At 54.3% G+C, this 12,234-nt stretch overlaps 1 protein-coding gene across 50 annotated transcripts in view; it reads right to left on the bottom strand.

Annotated features, from left to right (window-relative positions):
* Positions 1-12,234, bottom strand: part of MADD (MAP kinase activating death domain) — a 40,563-nt gene that overhangs the window by 18,174 nt on the left and 10,155 nt on the right. For 6 of the 50 annotated variants that reach the window (XR_009729712.1, XM_061381392.1, XM_061381383.1 and 3 more), the window contains exons 8-24: positions 11,997-12,175; positions 11,406-11,641; positions 11,044-11,200; positions 10,344-10,447; positions 9,946-10,136; positions 9,307-9,557; positions 8,922-9,061; positions 7,976-8,077; positions 6,625-6,684; positions 6,167-6,269; positions 5,411-5,597; positions 5,170-5,320; positions 4,482-4,688; positions 2,747-2,800; positions 1,686-1,786; positions 602-685; positions 97-255 (exon numbers count right to left, since the gene is read on the bottom strand). Coding sequence is in view for 49 of the 50 variants with exons in the window: in XM_061381392.1 (XP_061237376.1) it covers positions 97-255; positions 602-685; positions 1,686-1,786; positions 2,747-2,800; positions 4,482-4,688; positions 5,170-5,320; positions 5,411-5,597; positions 6,167-6,269; positions 6,625-6,684; positions 7,976-8,077; positions 8,922-9,061; positions 9,307-9,557; positions 9,946-10,136; positions 10,344-10,447; positions 11,044-11,200; positions 11,406-11,641; positions 11,997-12,175 (2,466 nt within the window). In the remaining variant the exon portion in view is untranslated. The remainder of the gene's footprint in view (positions 1-96; positions 256-601; positions 686-1,685; positions 1,787-2,746; positions 2,801-4,481; positions 4,689-5,169; positions 5,321-5,410; positions 5,598-6,166; positions 6,270-6,624; positions 6,685-7,975; positions 8,078-8,921; positions 9,062-9,306; positions 9,558-9,945; positions 10,137-10,343; positions 10,448-11,043; positions 11,201-11,405; positions 11,642-11,996; positions 12,176-12,234) is intronic. The other 44 variants (XM_061381399.1, XM_061381370.1, XM_061381378.1 and 41 more) reach the window with 23 other exon arrangements.

Raw genomic sequence — 12,234 nt, 5'->3', positions numbered from 1 at the left:
TATATGAAGGTTATCCATGCCTGCCTTCCCTTTTGCCTCCTAACTGCCTCCTAAGTTTCGACCTTTTCTAACCTAGCCCCATCCCGTTGAGCTTACAAAGATGGCACTGGTGGCAGAGTTGGTCTCGATCTCGCTGTCAGACAAGGTGCCTCGAGAGCCTGCCAAGTAGGCGCTGCCCTCGCCGCCTGGGCCATCGCCCGCACTGCTGCTGAGGTCGCTGTCTGCTCCCAGGGTCTCTCCGGAGCTGTTGCTCACCTGCAAGAGAAGAAAGGCGGTAAGGGATCTCCCCCAGGGGTGCGTCCCAGAGATGCCAAGCTTCTTAGAGCCTTCTGCTGCCGTGAAGGAAAAAAAAAGGACCCAGCATCAAAGGCGTGTTAAGACAGCCTCTGGAAATACCTTCTTTATAAGATGAGGAGACGCCCTGGGTGAAATCTCAGGGTCTGAGCCCACGGACAAAGACCTACGACAGGGACATGTCTCCACCGAGAGAACCAAGCTGACTTGAGACTAAGAACAGCCTCCATAGGAGAGAGGAAACCCCCTTTTTCCAAAGGGGGACCCACACCCCGCCCACCAAGGTGCCAGCGTGGTGTTCCCCTACCACGGTGCTAACTTCAGAGTCCTGACTTGAGCTTCGGATCATCACAGCGGGACTCACACTGATGACAGGGTCTGGATCGGTCCTCTGAAATGAGACATGCGGACTCAGACACAGCAGGGAGGTGGCCCATCCATGCTCTGCTTCCCTAAGAAACACTGTATCTTCTTCCTCCTCCCATCCCCACCCTTCTGTTGTCATTCCCGGATAGGTCATGACAAATCAGCTCTTTTTCCTGAATATAAAATATGTAGGACTTACAGAATAAGAAAAACAACGAATGTAAAACAAATACACGCTTGCTACGGAAAATACATGAAAGAAATAAGGAGATTTAAAAAAAAAAAAGCCATAAACTTACCATCCACATTAATCACTGTTATTTATCTTAGCAAACGTCCTTTCAGTCTTTTCTATGTATATTTTAAAAGTAAAATCTGATTCACACTGTATATAGCTTTGTAAACACTTTCCCATGTCACTAAATTTTTGAAAATAGTCATTAATGGATACTAATATTGCATTACATGCATGCTGCTGCTGCTGCTGCTAAGTCGCTTCTGTTGTGTCCGACTCTGTGTGACCCCATAGATGGCAGCCCACCAGGCTACCCTGTCCACAGGATACTCTAGGCAAGAATACTGGAGTGGGTTGCCATTTCCTTCTCCATTACATGGATGCTGCTGCTGCTGCTGCTGAGTCACTTCAGTCGTGTCTGATTCTGTGTGACCCCATAGATGGCAGCCCACCAGGCTATGCCGTCCCTGGGATTCTCCAGGCAAGAACACTGGAGTGGGTTGCCATTTCCTTCTCCAGTGCATTAAAGTAAAAAGTAAAAGTGAAGTCGCTCAGTCGTGTCTGACTCTTTGCGACCCCGTGGACTGAAGCCTACCAGGCTCCTCCGTCCATGGGATTTTCCAGGCAAGAGTACTGGAGTGAGGTGCCATTGCCTTCTCCCACTTATTTCACCATTCCTCTGCGACTGGATATTCATGATGTTTCAAGGTTGTCTTTTTGTTTTGGTCTTAAAGTATTCTGAGATAGCGAACTGTTAACACTCACGATTCTGAACAAGGTTGTCACAAACCTGGGAACCAGATGTCAGGCTCACACCACTGTCTGCGCTGACCTGGGACTTTTTCTCGTCGGTCTCACCAAGGTCAAAAGTGGGTTTGATTACTTCAGGCCCTGAGGAGGGGAAGACTTGTGTTACTCGGTATACAGGCTAGGGGCAGGCTGGCCAAGGGAGTGGGACAGAGGCACAGCCTGGTCCCAGACCTGTTCCGCGTGTCCCAGTCACCTTTCCAGGGACTGCCACTCACTCGGGCCCCACTGGAAGAAGTCCCAGATGCCTTAAGAACCAGGCAGGGAAAAATCAGACCTGGTCTCAAGGGGTTCTGCAGCCATCTTCTTAACTAGAGAAGACTCTGACTGCATCATCCTAAGGAGGAAAAGTTACACAGACAAACCACGCTCCACTGCACTCAGGGTCAGTGCTCCACCAGGGCCTGAGAGCCTTCAAGGGTCCCCCGGTCCCTGTGCTTTCCCATAAATACGTCTGAAGGGACCAGGGCAGGAGGAGCCAGGGAGACTAAAGAACACCAGCTGTCTCAGTGGACACTGCCCACCAACCCCCACAGCTTCTACGTCCAGGGTTAAAAGGCAACCCCGTCTTTCCCACCCATCCACAATGGTATGGCAGAAGGACAGAATGACAGAAAGCGAGAAAGCGTGCCTAGGCAAGCCACCAGAGAGTCGGGAAGCTGCAGACTCAACACGGAGGGACAGCAACCATCTCTGCCAACTGTGCCCACAGGCCTTCCAGTGGGTGCGGGAGATTCAGCCAATGAGGGGTGCTGAAATAGGCAAATGTTCTCCCCACCAACTCTGGGGCGACAGAGAACCCAGCCCTGGGGGCCTTTACGCAGCGGATGCCCTGATCACCGCCTGGTTTACCACAAGGGGAAGGGGCAGAAGCAGCCTATGAGCACATACCTAGGTGTCACACACCACCTACCTGCTTTCGTTCCAAATACCCCCCAAGAGCAAATTTGGGGTGGGGCTGACCAAGGGGGCCTGCCCCGACTGGGCCTGGGGAGTTGGCAGGTATGGGAGACTTGGGAACGGGAAGGGGCATTTGTTCCTTACTCTGTTTTTCCAAAGCTTTTTGCTTTTTCACTTCCTGGTGCTTGCTCCACAATTCTACCCCAGATGCAATGTAAGCAGGAGAGAAAGACAGAGAGAGTCAGAGGCTGGTCAGACAGATGAAATGGAAACCCCAACCACCCAAGCTGCTTCTGTCTCAGGCACAGGACTACAAATCAAGAGATCAAGAGAGATCTTCACTGAGGGGAAGGGGGGGGAAACATCAAGAGCTCTAAAGCCTTCCCCCTGCCGCCCAGCTCAAGAACTAAATTCCTTTCCGCATCTCAATGCATCAGTAAAAATCCCTCTGAATGTCAGAGCCAGAGAAGCCTTTGATCAAGCTCCTTCATTCTGGTGCGAGGAGACTGATCCCAAAGAGGCTGAAACACTTGCTCAAGATCACATAACCCAGGGGAAACTTCTACCACACCGCGCTCTCTCTGCCAAGTGAGCCGGGCAACAGCAAACTTTAAAGATTCCAGATCAGACAGATGATCACCTCGCGCAGCCAAAGGGCCCCAGAAGCATCAGCACAGACCTGGTGCTTCTCTGGACTGGACAGAGGCCACTTGTGCAGGCAGTTAGCATCCTTCCCTGTTGCTACCAAAAAACCCAACTTACCCTCAGAATCAGTGCCTGCCCTGCCAAAAGACCCATCTTAGCCAGTAGAGGTGGACAGAGATCCCTAAATGGTCAAGAAGAGCATCTTAGTAGGGGTAGAGAAGAGGAAATAGTCATCACAGCAATTCTTTTCTTGAAAGAACTTTAAAGTCTACTTGGTCCAATCTCCTCGCTTCCCAGGTGAGGAGATACAGACCCTGAAGGGAAGCGATCTGTCCAAAGTCATTTTCTTTTCTGGGGGCTGATCTAGGATTAAAACTCCAGATCTCCAGACTGGCAGGTCAGTATAGTTTCTAGAGCATCACAACAGGCTGGCTGCCTCTAGGAAAGTATTTTGCCGGCTAGAGAAGGCCAGTTTCCCGCTCCACATTACCATTTAAGGGGGTAAAAGTTATTGGCTCATGGATGTGGCAAAAACACGCTTCAGTTAGAAGCATGTTCCCCAGGGATCTAGAACCAGAAAAAGAGAGAGATACAATCTAGATGACTCCAGGTCAGGTGGGGAGTGAGTCAGACAGACGCCCCGAGAGCTCACCAAGGCACTGCCTCAGTGGGAACGGAGAAACACCACAAGTAGAGCGAACTCTAACACCAAGTCCAGTGAGGAAGAGCGGACTCAGAACTCTGGACCTCAAGGTCTAGAGCCCAGGGAGCTGGGGTGGCCGGACATGCCCCAGAGGAGCAAGTCCGAGGGCAGTGTGATGCCTGGATGGGGGGGAAGCTGGCTGTAGAGACCCAAACCATCACAGTGTTACAGCCCAGAGATGCATCCGTAAACTGCCTTATAGCTTCCAGGAACTCTCCACTAAGTGAAGCAATCCCGATGTATATAAGAGAGGGAGGGAGGGGGAGTCCAGCTCAGACTCCGGCAGTAAGCTCCACTGGGCCCCCTAAACAAAACTTCCGCTCTTCCTTTAAGGCTCAGGTGAGGGTGACTGTAAACGAAACATCAGGGATAAAGAAGTATAAAGAATGGCTAGAATGGACACAAATCTGTCTCCCTGTCTGGAAAGCAAAGCGTGGGGAAGAGAGAGGCGGGATTCTGGATGGATTGAAAGGAGGCAGGGACACTGAAGAAGCCAGAACTCCTCCAGCACACTCAACACGTGATACACACCGATAGATGCCACAAAGTTCTCTTCCTTTAGACTTCTGGTGTCCAGTTCCTTGGGACTCTTTCCTGGGGCACTCGGTGCCAGAGGTCCCAGCTGGGGGACCCTCAGCTGTGCCATGGCCTTTGGGTCCCCCCGCCCAGCCAGGCCAGGATCCTTGCCGACTGGTGTACTGATGCTCTCTGTGGGACTTCTCTTCCGCTTGTCTGGTTCTGAGGAAAAGATGAAACACACGAAGAGGTCAAAAGAGACAGAGAGGACTTCCCTGGCGGCCCAGTGGCTAAGACCCCGAGCTCCCCATGCTGGGGGCTCACGTTCGATCCCTGGTCAGGGAATGAGATCCTACGTGCTGCAATGGAGAGTTTGCATGCTGTAACTAAAGATCCCACTTGCTGCAACTAAGACCATCTTTGCGCAGCCAAATAAGTAAATAAGTGTTTCTTTAAAAAAAAAAGAGAGAGAGTCCAGGTGTGGAATGAGGTGAGAGAAGCGAGGACAGAGGAGAAGGTGGAAGGGAAGAAGCACAGAGAAAGAAAAGCGGGCCTCGTTCTCTCCCACGACAGAACACCCGCTAGGTAAAAACACGCGCTAGAAAAGCCCAGAGCCTGAGGAAGCAGCCGGCGCTGGGAGTCCCGTCAAGGGGCCGAGTCCTTCTCTGCGGCTGGCACGCCGCCCTGCTGGCCCCACCCCTACCTTTACTGTAGTAGTGGGTCTGGGCGATCTCCAGAAGCCCGAAGATGCTGGCCATGCCACCCAGGCCAGCGTGGGCGAAGGACTGCTCCAGACTGAGGACCATGCACTTGAGCAGATCCAACATGCCCTTGTACACCTTCCGGCTGATCTCCTGCAACGACAGCCCGGGGCCGAGAGTGGGCACCGCTCTCTCCAGCGTGGCGTCCCCACCCCTTCTCCCCGGGCGACCCCCGGCCCTGACCACGTCGGGGATAACATCCTGCCGGGCCTCGTCCTCGGACTGCACCGTGCGGTTCAGCTTGCTCAGGACGAAGACGCGCAGCTGCTCGCTCTCCAGCAGCCGCCGCACCTTCTTCATGTTGAGCCAGCCGACGCCCTGGCCGTCCAGCACGCTGTGCACCACCTCCTTCAGGAACTGCTGGTTCTCACTGAGGGTGGGGGGGGGGGGGTCCACACACCACTTTTGGGGTCGGCGGCTCCTTGGCAGAGCATCCCCCACTTTCACCATGCTAGATGTTTGCCCCCGGGGGCAAAAACACGAAGCCCCTTTCCAAAGCACCAGGTCCTCTGCGAAGCCCCCCCCAGACGGCCAGGTGTGCCAAGGACCTAGTACCAACCCCACCCTCCTCCACACCACCAGCGACGGCTGCCTCACGGGGGCCGAGTCTGAGTGGGGAGGGGTTTCACCTCTCTCTCTCTCTTCAGCACCCCTCAGGTTTGGTATAGGAATCGCTACCTCCATCTGAGAACCTTTCAAATGGCCCTGGGGACTTCTCGGCCGTGCCCAACGCGAGGGACCCAGGTTGGATCCCTGCTCAGGGAACTAGATCCGATATGCTATGGGGGAGTTCACATGCCACAACTAAGGATCCCACGTGACAATGAAGATCAAAGGTCCCGAGTGCTGCAACTAAGCCCAGAGCAGCCAAATAAGTAAGTCAATATTTACACAGGGGAAAAAAACAAAAAACAAGGAAACAGTGCTGCCCTTTATTACCTAGAGTTGCTGGCTCGGCCCTGGGGTGACGGGGGTTCTCTCTTCACGGTCGGGCTGTGTTTAATGACGGACGACTTCTGGTCCACCAACGCCCGCCTGTGCCCTGCAGTCGGGAAGGCAGAACAGATGGCGGCGTCACTCCTGGGGTCCAGGAGCGAGGCTCAGCACAGCCCCCGGGCAGCCACGCTCCGCGCCCATTCCCTGGAGGGGCTGGGTGCGGGCAGCCCCGGGGTGTCACACACACACAGGTGGAGACCAGCCACGTGGAGGAGGTGGGGATGGAGGCTCAGGCCACTCCACATGCACCAGCAGCGCGCCCCACGGGCAAGCACGGGGGGGCGGGGCAAGGCGGGCCACTCGAGGTGATGCCGCTTGCTCCGGGAGGAGGATGGCCCTCGGGCAGGCACAGGAGATGCTAGGAGAAAAAAGATCATGCAGAGCTCACGGGCAAGACCCACCTTCACCACTCCCGGGGCCGGCTTCAGTAACAATCTCCATTAGAGTATTTAGCCCAAATACTGGGACACAAAATACACAATTAGTAGGTGCACCGTGATACCACCACCCTGCACCCCGCGATGGAGCTGCCAGTCAGGTCGTCTCAGCATCCTCCCGAAGCTTAGTGCCCGTGACCTTTGTTCTCGGGCACCTCCAGAGGCTGGAAGCCGAGTGGCCAAGGGGACAAGCCCAGGCTCTGGGAAAGACTGTCCTTAAGACTATGGCCTCTCCTAGCCAGAGGCAGGGGAACGACACCAGGAGCCTTTAGGTACTCACGGACGCATGCATGAGAGACAGCTGTTTCATGAAACATCCAGCACCGGGCTCCAGAGGGCCCACAGGGAGGCAGAGGGAAGTGCCCCCGATGCGTCATGGGGAGGGGGCAGGGCTGAGGATGGGAGTGGGTGGGAGGGACCAGTGCAGCGGATGGAGTGAAGCGCCCGCATGCAATGAGAGCGAGGCGATGCCTGTCCCCTGCAGCTGTGTCAAACGAGAGCCAGCGCCGCTGCCGCCTTTCCGTCCCTAACCTGCCGTGCCTGGGCTGATCTGCCCTGCAGGCCTGGTGAGCTCCCTACACGCGCCACTAGACGTGATGTCCTCACCCCCATCCCCACCAAAGAACGTTCCTGAGATCCCTAACATTTACTAATTGGTGGGGAGACACGCCAGTTAAGAAATACACGAAACTGCTGCTCATTTGGCTTTCTTCTTTGATTAAATATTTCAGCACAAACTCCAAAGGAAGCAAACAAAGCAGAGTAAATTCAGAAGAGCCCGTCAAACTGTGGGAGATCACAAATGAAAATCCACTGAGGTCTTAATTGCCCCTCGATGCCAGCCAATGCTACACTCACGGAGCCCTGAGCTGACAGGAAGCCAAAGTAAGAGGTCTCTTGACGCTGTGAACACTGCCAGTCTTTTCACAACCATCCCCTGGTGGGCCAGCTCCTTAGGATGGAGTCTGTCCTAAGCCCCTGCAGGAGGAAGCTGGCGGAAGACTGGTGGCAGCCAAGGAGCCCTATGTGGATTAAGTGCCTCTGACAAAGGTTGCTCCCAGAAGCAGCAGTAATCCCCCGGTTGCCATTATCCTAAATGATACGACAGGGCCTTTTCTTTAGCTACGAAAGACAGTTTCCACCTGAAAACCAGAGGAGAACTCGTACGATGTGCAGTGAGAGCCATGAGAAGCGTTACATGAGAGGCAACGGCCGGGTCAGATAATTCATCATACATGGGGTTCCTGACAAGTACCCACGGGCCTGAAATATTTCCCGGAGGACCTTGGCTTGGCAGAAGGAGGGCGGTAGTCACCTTTCAGACTGGGGAAGGGCGTGCTCTTCTCTCGGGCTCCTTTGGTGGGCAGCGTGAGGTTCGAAAGGCTGAAGCTGGTGCTGTGGTTCCGATACAGGCTGCCTGTCCAGGGGGCGGGCGAGAGCCATGTGTCAGGGGGGTAAAGCGTCAGAGCACTCCCCTCCAGGGGCTGGAGCACCACTTCCACCCTCCTCCTCTTCAGACGTAATCCCAGAGCCCCTCATCTAAGCTTAGAAAGGACCACTGCTAACTTAGGACAAACAGAAGAGCTACTGCCAGGAATGCTCAGAACCCCCAGGAACCACTTTCTCTGGCTGCCTCCCATGGTAACACTCAAGCCTCTCCTCTACTGCCAGCCCAGCGCAAACGCCTGGCAGATAATGTACTTCCCGTCTGACGCTGGTACTGTCCCTTCCGGGCTTCTAAAAAAAAAACCCTCACCATCACAGTGATCCCCCCATGATGGCCTTCTCTGGCCCCTAGTCTGTCTTTAATCTTGAACTGACACCACCCTCATTTCTGGTAATATTCTCTATGTACAAGTCAATGTCACATAGATTTCAAGGCATATGTGTGAAAAAGTCCTTCCCCCAGGCAGAGAAGGTATTAGACATAAATCTCAAATCAAATTTGACCAGAACGTTTCCACGAAATACATGTACAAGGGTCATGATTTTAATAAAATGATTCCTTTTCATTTCAACAGCCAGCTGTCTTACCCTCAAACAGACTGAAACCTCCAGGCATAAAGACAGTGACTAATCTGTCCCTGTTCTCTGTTGACTTCCCCCGAAAATACCTTATTTGGCATCACTCAAACGACCTGAAGAGGAGCTTGACAATGCCAACCCAGCCCTACGTCTGAAGTCGTAAGCAGCGTCTGCTGTGGTCAGGCCCTGCCGGACAGGAGATGGGACCGAGGCGGGAGGGAGCTGCAGGCACTTACTGGCGAAAGACATGATGCCCCCGAAGCCCTCCGTGCTGTTGTTGGAGACAGTGGAGGTGGGCGAGCTCGCTCGAGAGTCCGACTCTGCGTCTGAGTCACTTGCCAGCTTCAAGCTGCTGGGCCGCAGCAGCTTTTGAGCCCTTGAACACACAGTGGCACCTCTGAGCCCCAGGCAGGGCTACCGAGTCCTGGGCGGTGGGCCTGACTACACTGCACTCCTTTCCCGCAGTGCCTACAGGCAGGTCTAGATCAAAGCATGAGCCTCTGGGGACGCCGGGCCTCACGAGCCTTCGGACTGCCTGGACTTTCTGGTCCACCCTCGCCCCAGAGCCCATGGGGTCGAGGCCCTTCCGTCACCCCTCTAGGGGCATCCGCAGGCTCTCACCGATGGCCACTGACATGCTGGCTGAATCGGGGGGTGTAACTTTCACCCTGCTCATCGTCTTCCTCAGGGGGAAAGCCATACTGGGGCTGGAGGCACGGACTGTCAGAGGCTCGCTGGCGCACTGACCCCTCTCCGGCTTCTGTCTGATGCCTGTCCATGCTGCACTTGCCCACGCCGGGAGGCACGGTGGGTAGGGACTTGGGGACGCCTCCTGCCGCCTTATCGTCGGTCTCTGCTGAGTCAACAGGTTCCTGGGAACATATTAAATACAAAGAGGTCACCCAGGGCCTGGGGTGCCTTCCCATCTTTCTCAGCTGGGCAGGGCCAAGCCAGGCCTGGTAGATTCTGAGCCTGAGGCGTGTGTGAGAAACATCTCCGTGACACCCCTGTTCTCTCTGCACAAATTATGCAAGGGGGAAATCTCAGCTCACTCCTGAACAGGGCTGTGTGTCCTCCTTCTGGGGTCAGACTGTACCTCATAGGCTCTAAACTACAGGATCTATGGAGAGGAGGCTGGGGGAAGTGCGGAGAAAGTAGCAAGTTGAGTGGACAGTTTCACCCCAGCTTTCCTGGCAGAGATGAGGCCCCACACCCCAAGTCACCGTTCTCACTCAGCCCCTCCTCCGAGTCCCCACGTACAGAGCTGGCGCCGTGGATGACGGTGCTGGGGCTACTGCTCACAGTGGTGCTGGGGCTGGAGCGCAGGGGCGGGTTTTCCTGAGAGCTCTCGCCATCCGGGCCGGGTTCCTCTGCCTCCTTCTGGTTCTGCAGCTCCTCAATCGCCACCTCGCTGGCATCTCCCAGTGCCGCGTGCGTCAGAGGGTCCACGTCTGCCAAAACCCAAGGAGGACATGTCTGGTGGGCTCACTGTGCTGTGCTGTAGAAGCTATCGCTGTAAATCAACTGTACTCCAATTAAAAGACTAATTTTTATAAGTCTTAAAAAAAAAAAAAACCTTCAAGGATGGCAGCTGCAGACCCGCCATCGCAGAACCCCAAACCCCGCCCAGAGCGGCTAATTTCTCCAAGTATACTTACTAGGAGTATCACCGTTGATATCGCATTTCATCATCTCGCTGACAAAGTCACCAAGGGAAGAGTAAGAAGAGCTTGAATCATCATAATCCATGCTGTCACTCCCGCTGCAGAGCGAAGATCAAGAAAAACAAAACAGGAAAAAGGGGGCAGAGATAAGAATCGGCAACCCGCATTAGGGAAAATCAACAGAGGAGCACTTGTAACTCAAGATCGGGGAACAAGATACAGAATGAGGAAACGAACACAAAATCAACTGAACTATGTATGACAAGGCTTTGCAGACTGATGTCTCAGTGCAGTCCAGTCGCTCAGTCGTGTCCGACTCCTTGCAACGCCATGAATCGCAGCACGCCAGGCCTCCCTGTCCATCACCAACTCCTGGAGTTCACTCAGACTCACGTCCATCGAGTCAGTGATGCCATCCAGCCATCTCATCTTCTGTCATCCCCTTTTCCTCCTGCCCCCAATCCCTCCCAGCATCGGAGTCTTTTCCAATGAGTCAACTCTTCGCATGAGGTGGCCAAAGTACTGGAGTTTCAGCTTTAGTATCATTCCTTCCAAAGAAATCCCAGGGCTGATCTCCTTCAGAATGGACTGGTTGGATCTCCTTGATGTCTAAACCCTATGAAATCTGGCCACTGTGCTAGTGAGAGCCTTCTAGCCTTTGAGAACCCTCCTGCTGCTGTAAGGTGCTGCTCACCTGTCGTCAGTTGGGTCAGAGTCAGAGTCTCGCTCGGGCGGCACGCTCAGCGCCTCGGCCAGTTGGGAACCACTGTCATACACTCGATAGTGAATGGGCTGCAGCTGGTGGGCATACCACTTGGGCTTGTCGCCAATCAGAGCTGGATCGAACATGTCTACCCATGGAGGAAAAAAAAGGAGACTCGAGTGGGCAACAGGCGGAGTAAAAGCAAGCAAAGTGTAAAAGACAGGTGGGAGAAAGTCTCAAGCAAAATCAGAATGGCAGGAGCAGCCTGCAGACTGGCAGAGGAGACAGCAAGGGGAAGAGCCGTCAGGAGGACAGAACAGGAGGTGGGGCAGTGCAGAGGGATGGGGACTCACTGTTGTGAATCCGCTGGAAGGCGTAGTTGGTGGGGTTCAGGATCCATTCTCCAAAGTACTCCACGGCCTGAGTCCTGGCCAGTTTCTCGGCGAAAGGAGTCTGCCGGGGGCGTGAGGCTAAAAAGGAGCCGGCTTGGAAAGCCACCACGGGCCGGGGGAAGAGACGTAGGGTACGTGTGTGCATCTGAAAGCCCTGCAGCACGTTGGGGGAGTTGAAGAAACGGACCATGGCCACTCTGGGGAAGAAGGGGATGGTGAGATGACCCAAGTCTCGCGCCCTGCAGAGCAAGGGTCCCTATGATCTGAGGCCTCAGACCACCTCCCGAGGTCATCATTTAACAGGCTTCCAACAGCCAGGGGAGAGGTGTCTTAAAGAATCATCAACCCCCTTCTGTACCCAAGGCCTAAAAGGCCTGAGAATATGATGGACCATTTTCCTCTGCTTTTACTAAAGTGGCAAATATAACTAGATATTATCCACATTTTATAAATAAAGAATCTCTGGGCTCATGGAAGTAATTCGCCCCAAGGTCACTGAGTGAGGAGGGACCAGTTTAAGAGCTTGTGACTGTCTGGTTGGCTTGCCTGTACCTGGTTGCAACATCCACCGAATCCACATCATTGCCGTAGATGAGCGGGTTGAACTCGGTGGAAGGTGTGGACTGCAGGTCATTAGAAGGCCTTCCCAGGAGAAGGGGGATCTCCTGGCCCTCGTGGAATTTCTCCAGATTGAGGATGGGTTGGGTGTTGAGACTCATGCTGGCGAGGGCCTGCGGAAGAAGAAAAAGTCCCGCACAAATGGCTGAGTCCTGGGCAGCCAGCCAACGTC

This window comes from Bos javanicus, chromosome 15 (assembly GCF_032452875.1).
Source record: "Bos javanicus breed banteng chromosome 15, ARS-OSU_banteng_1.0, whole genome shotgun sequence".
Taxonomy (NCBI): Eukaryota; Metazoa; Chordata; class Mammalia; order Artiodactyla; family Bovidae; genus Bos; species Bos javanicus.
Note: the sequence above shows the minus strand (reverse complement) of the source record. Positions and strands in the feature narration are given on the sequence as shown.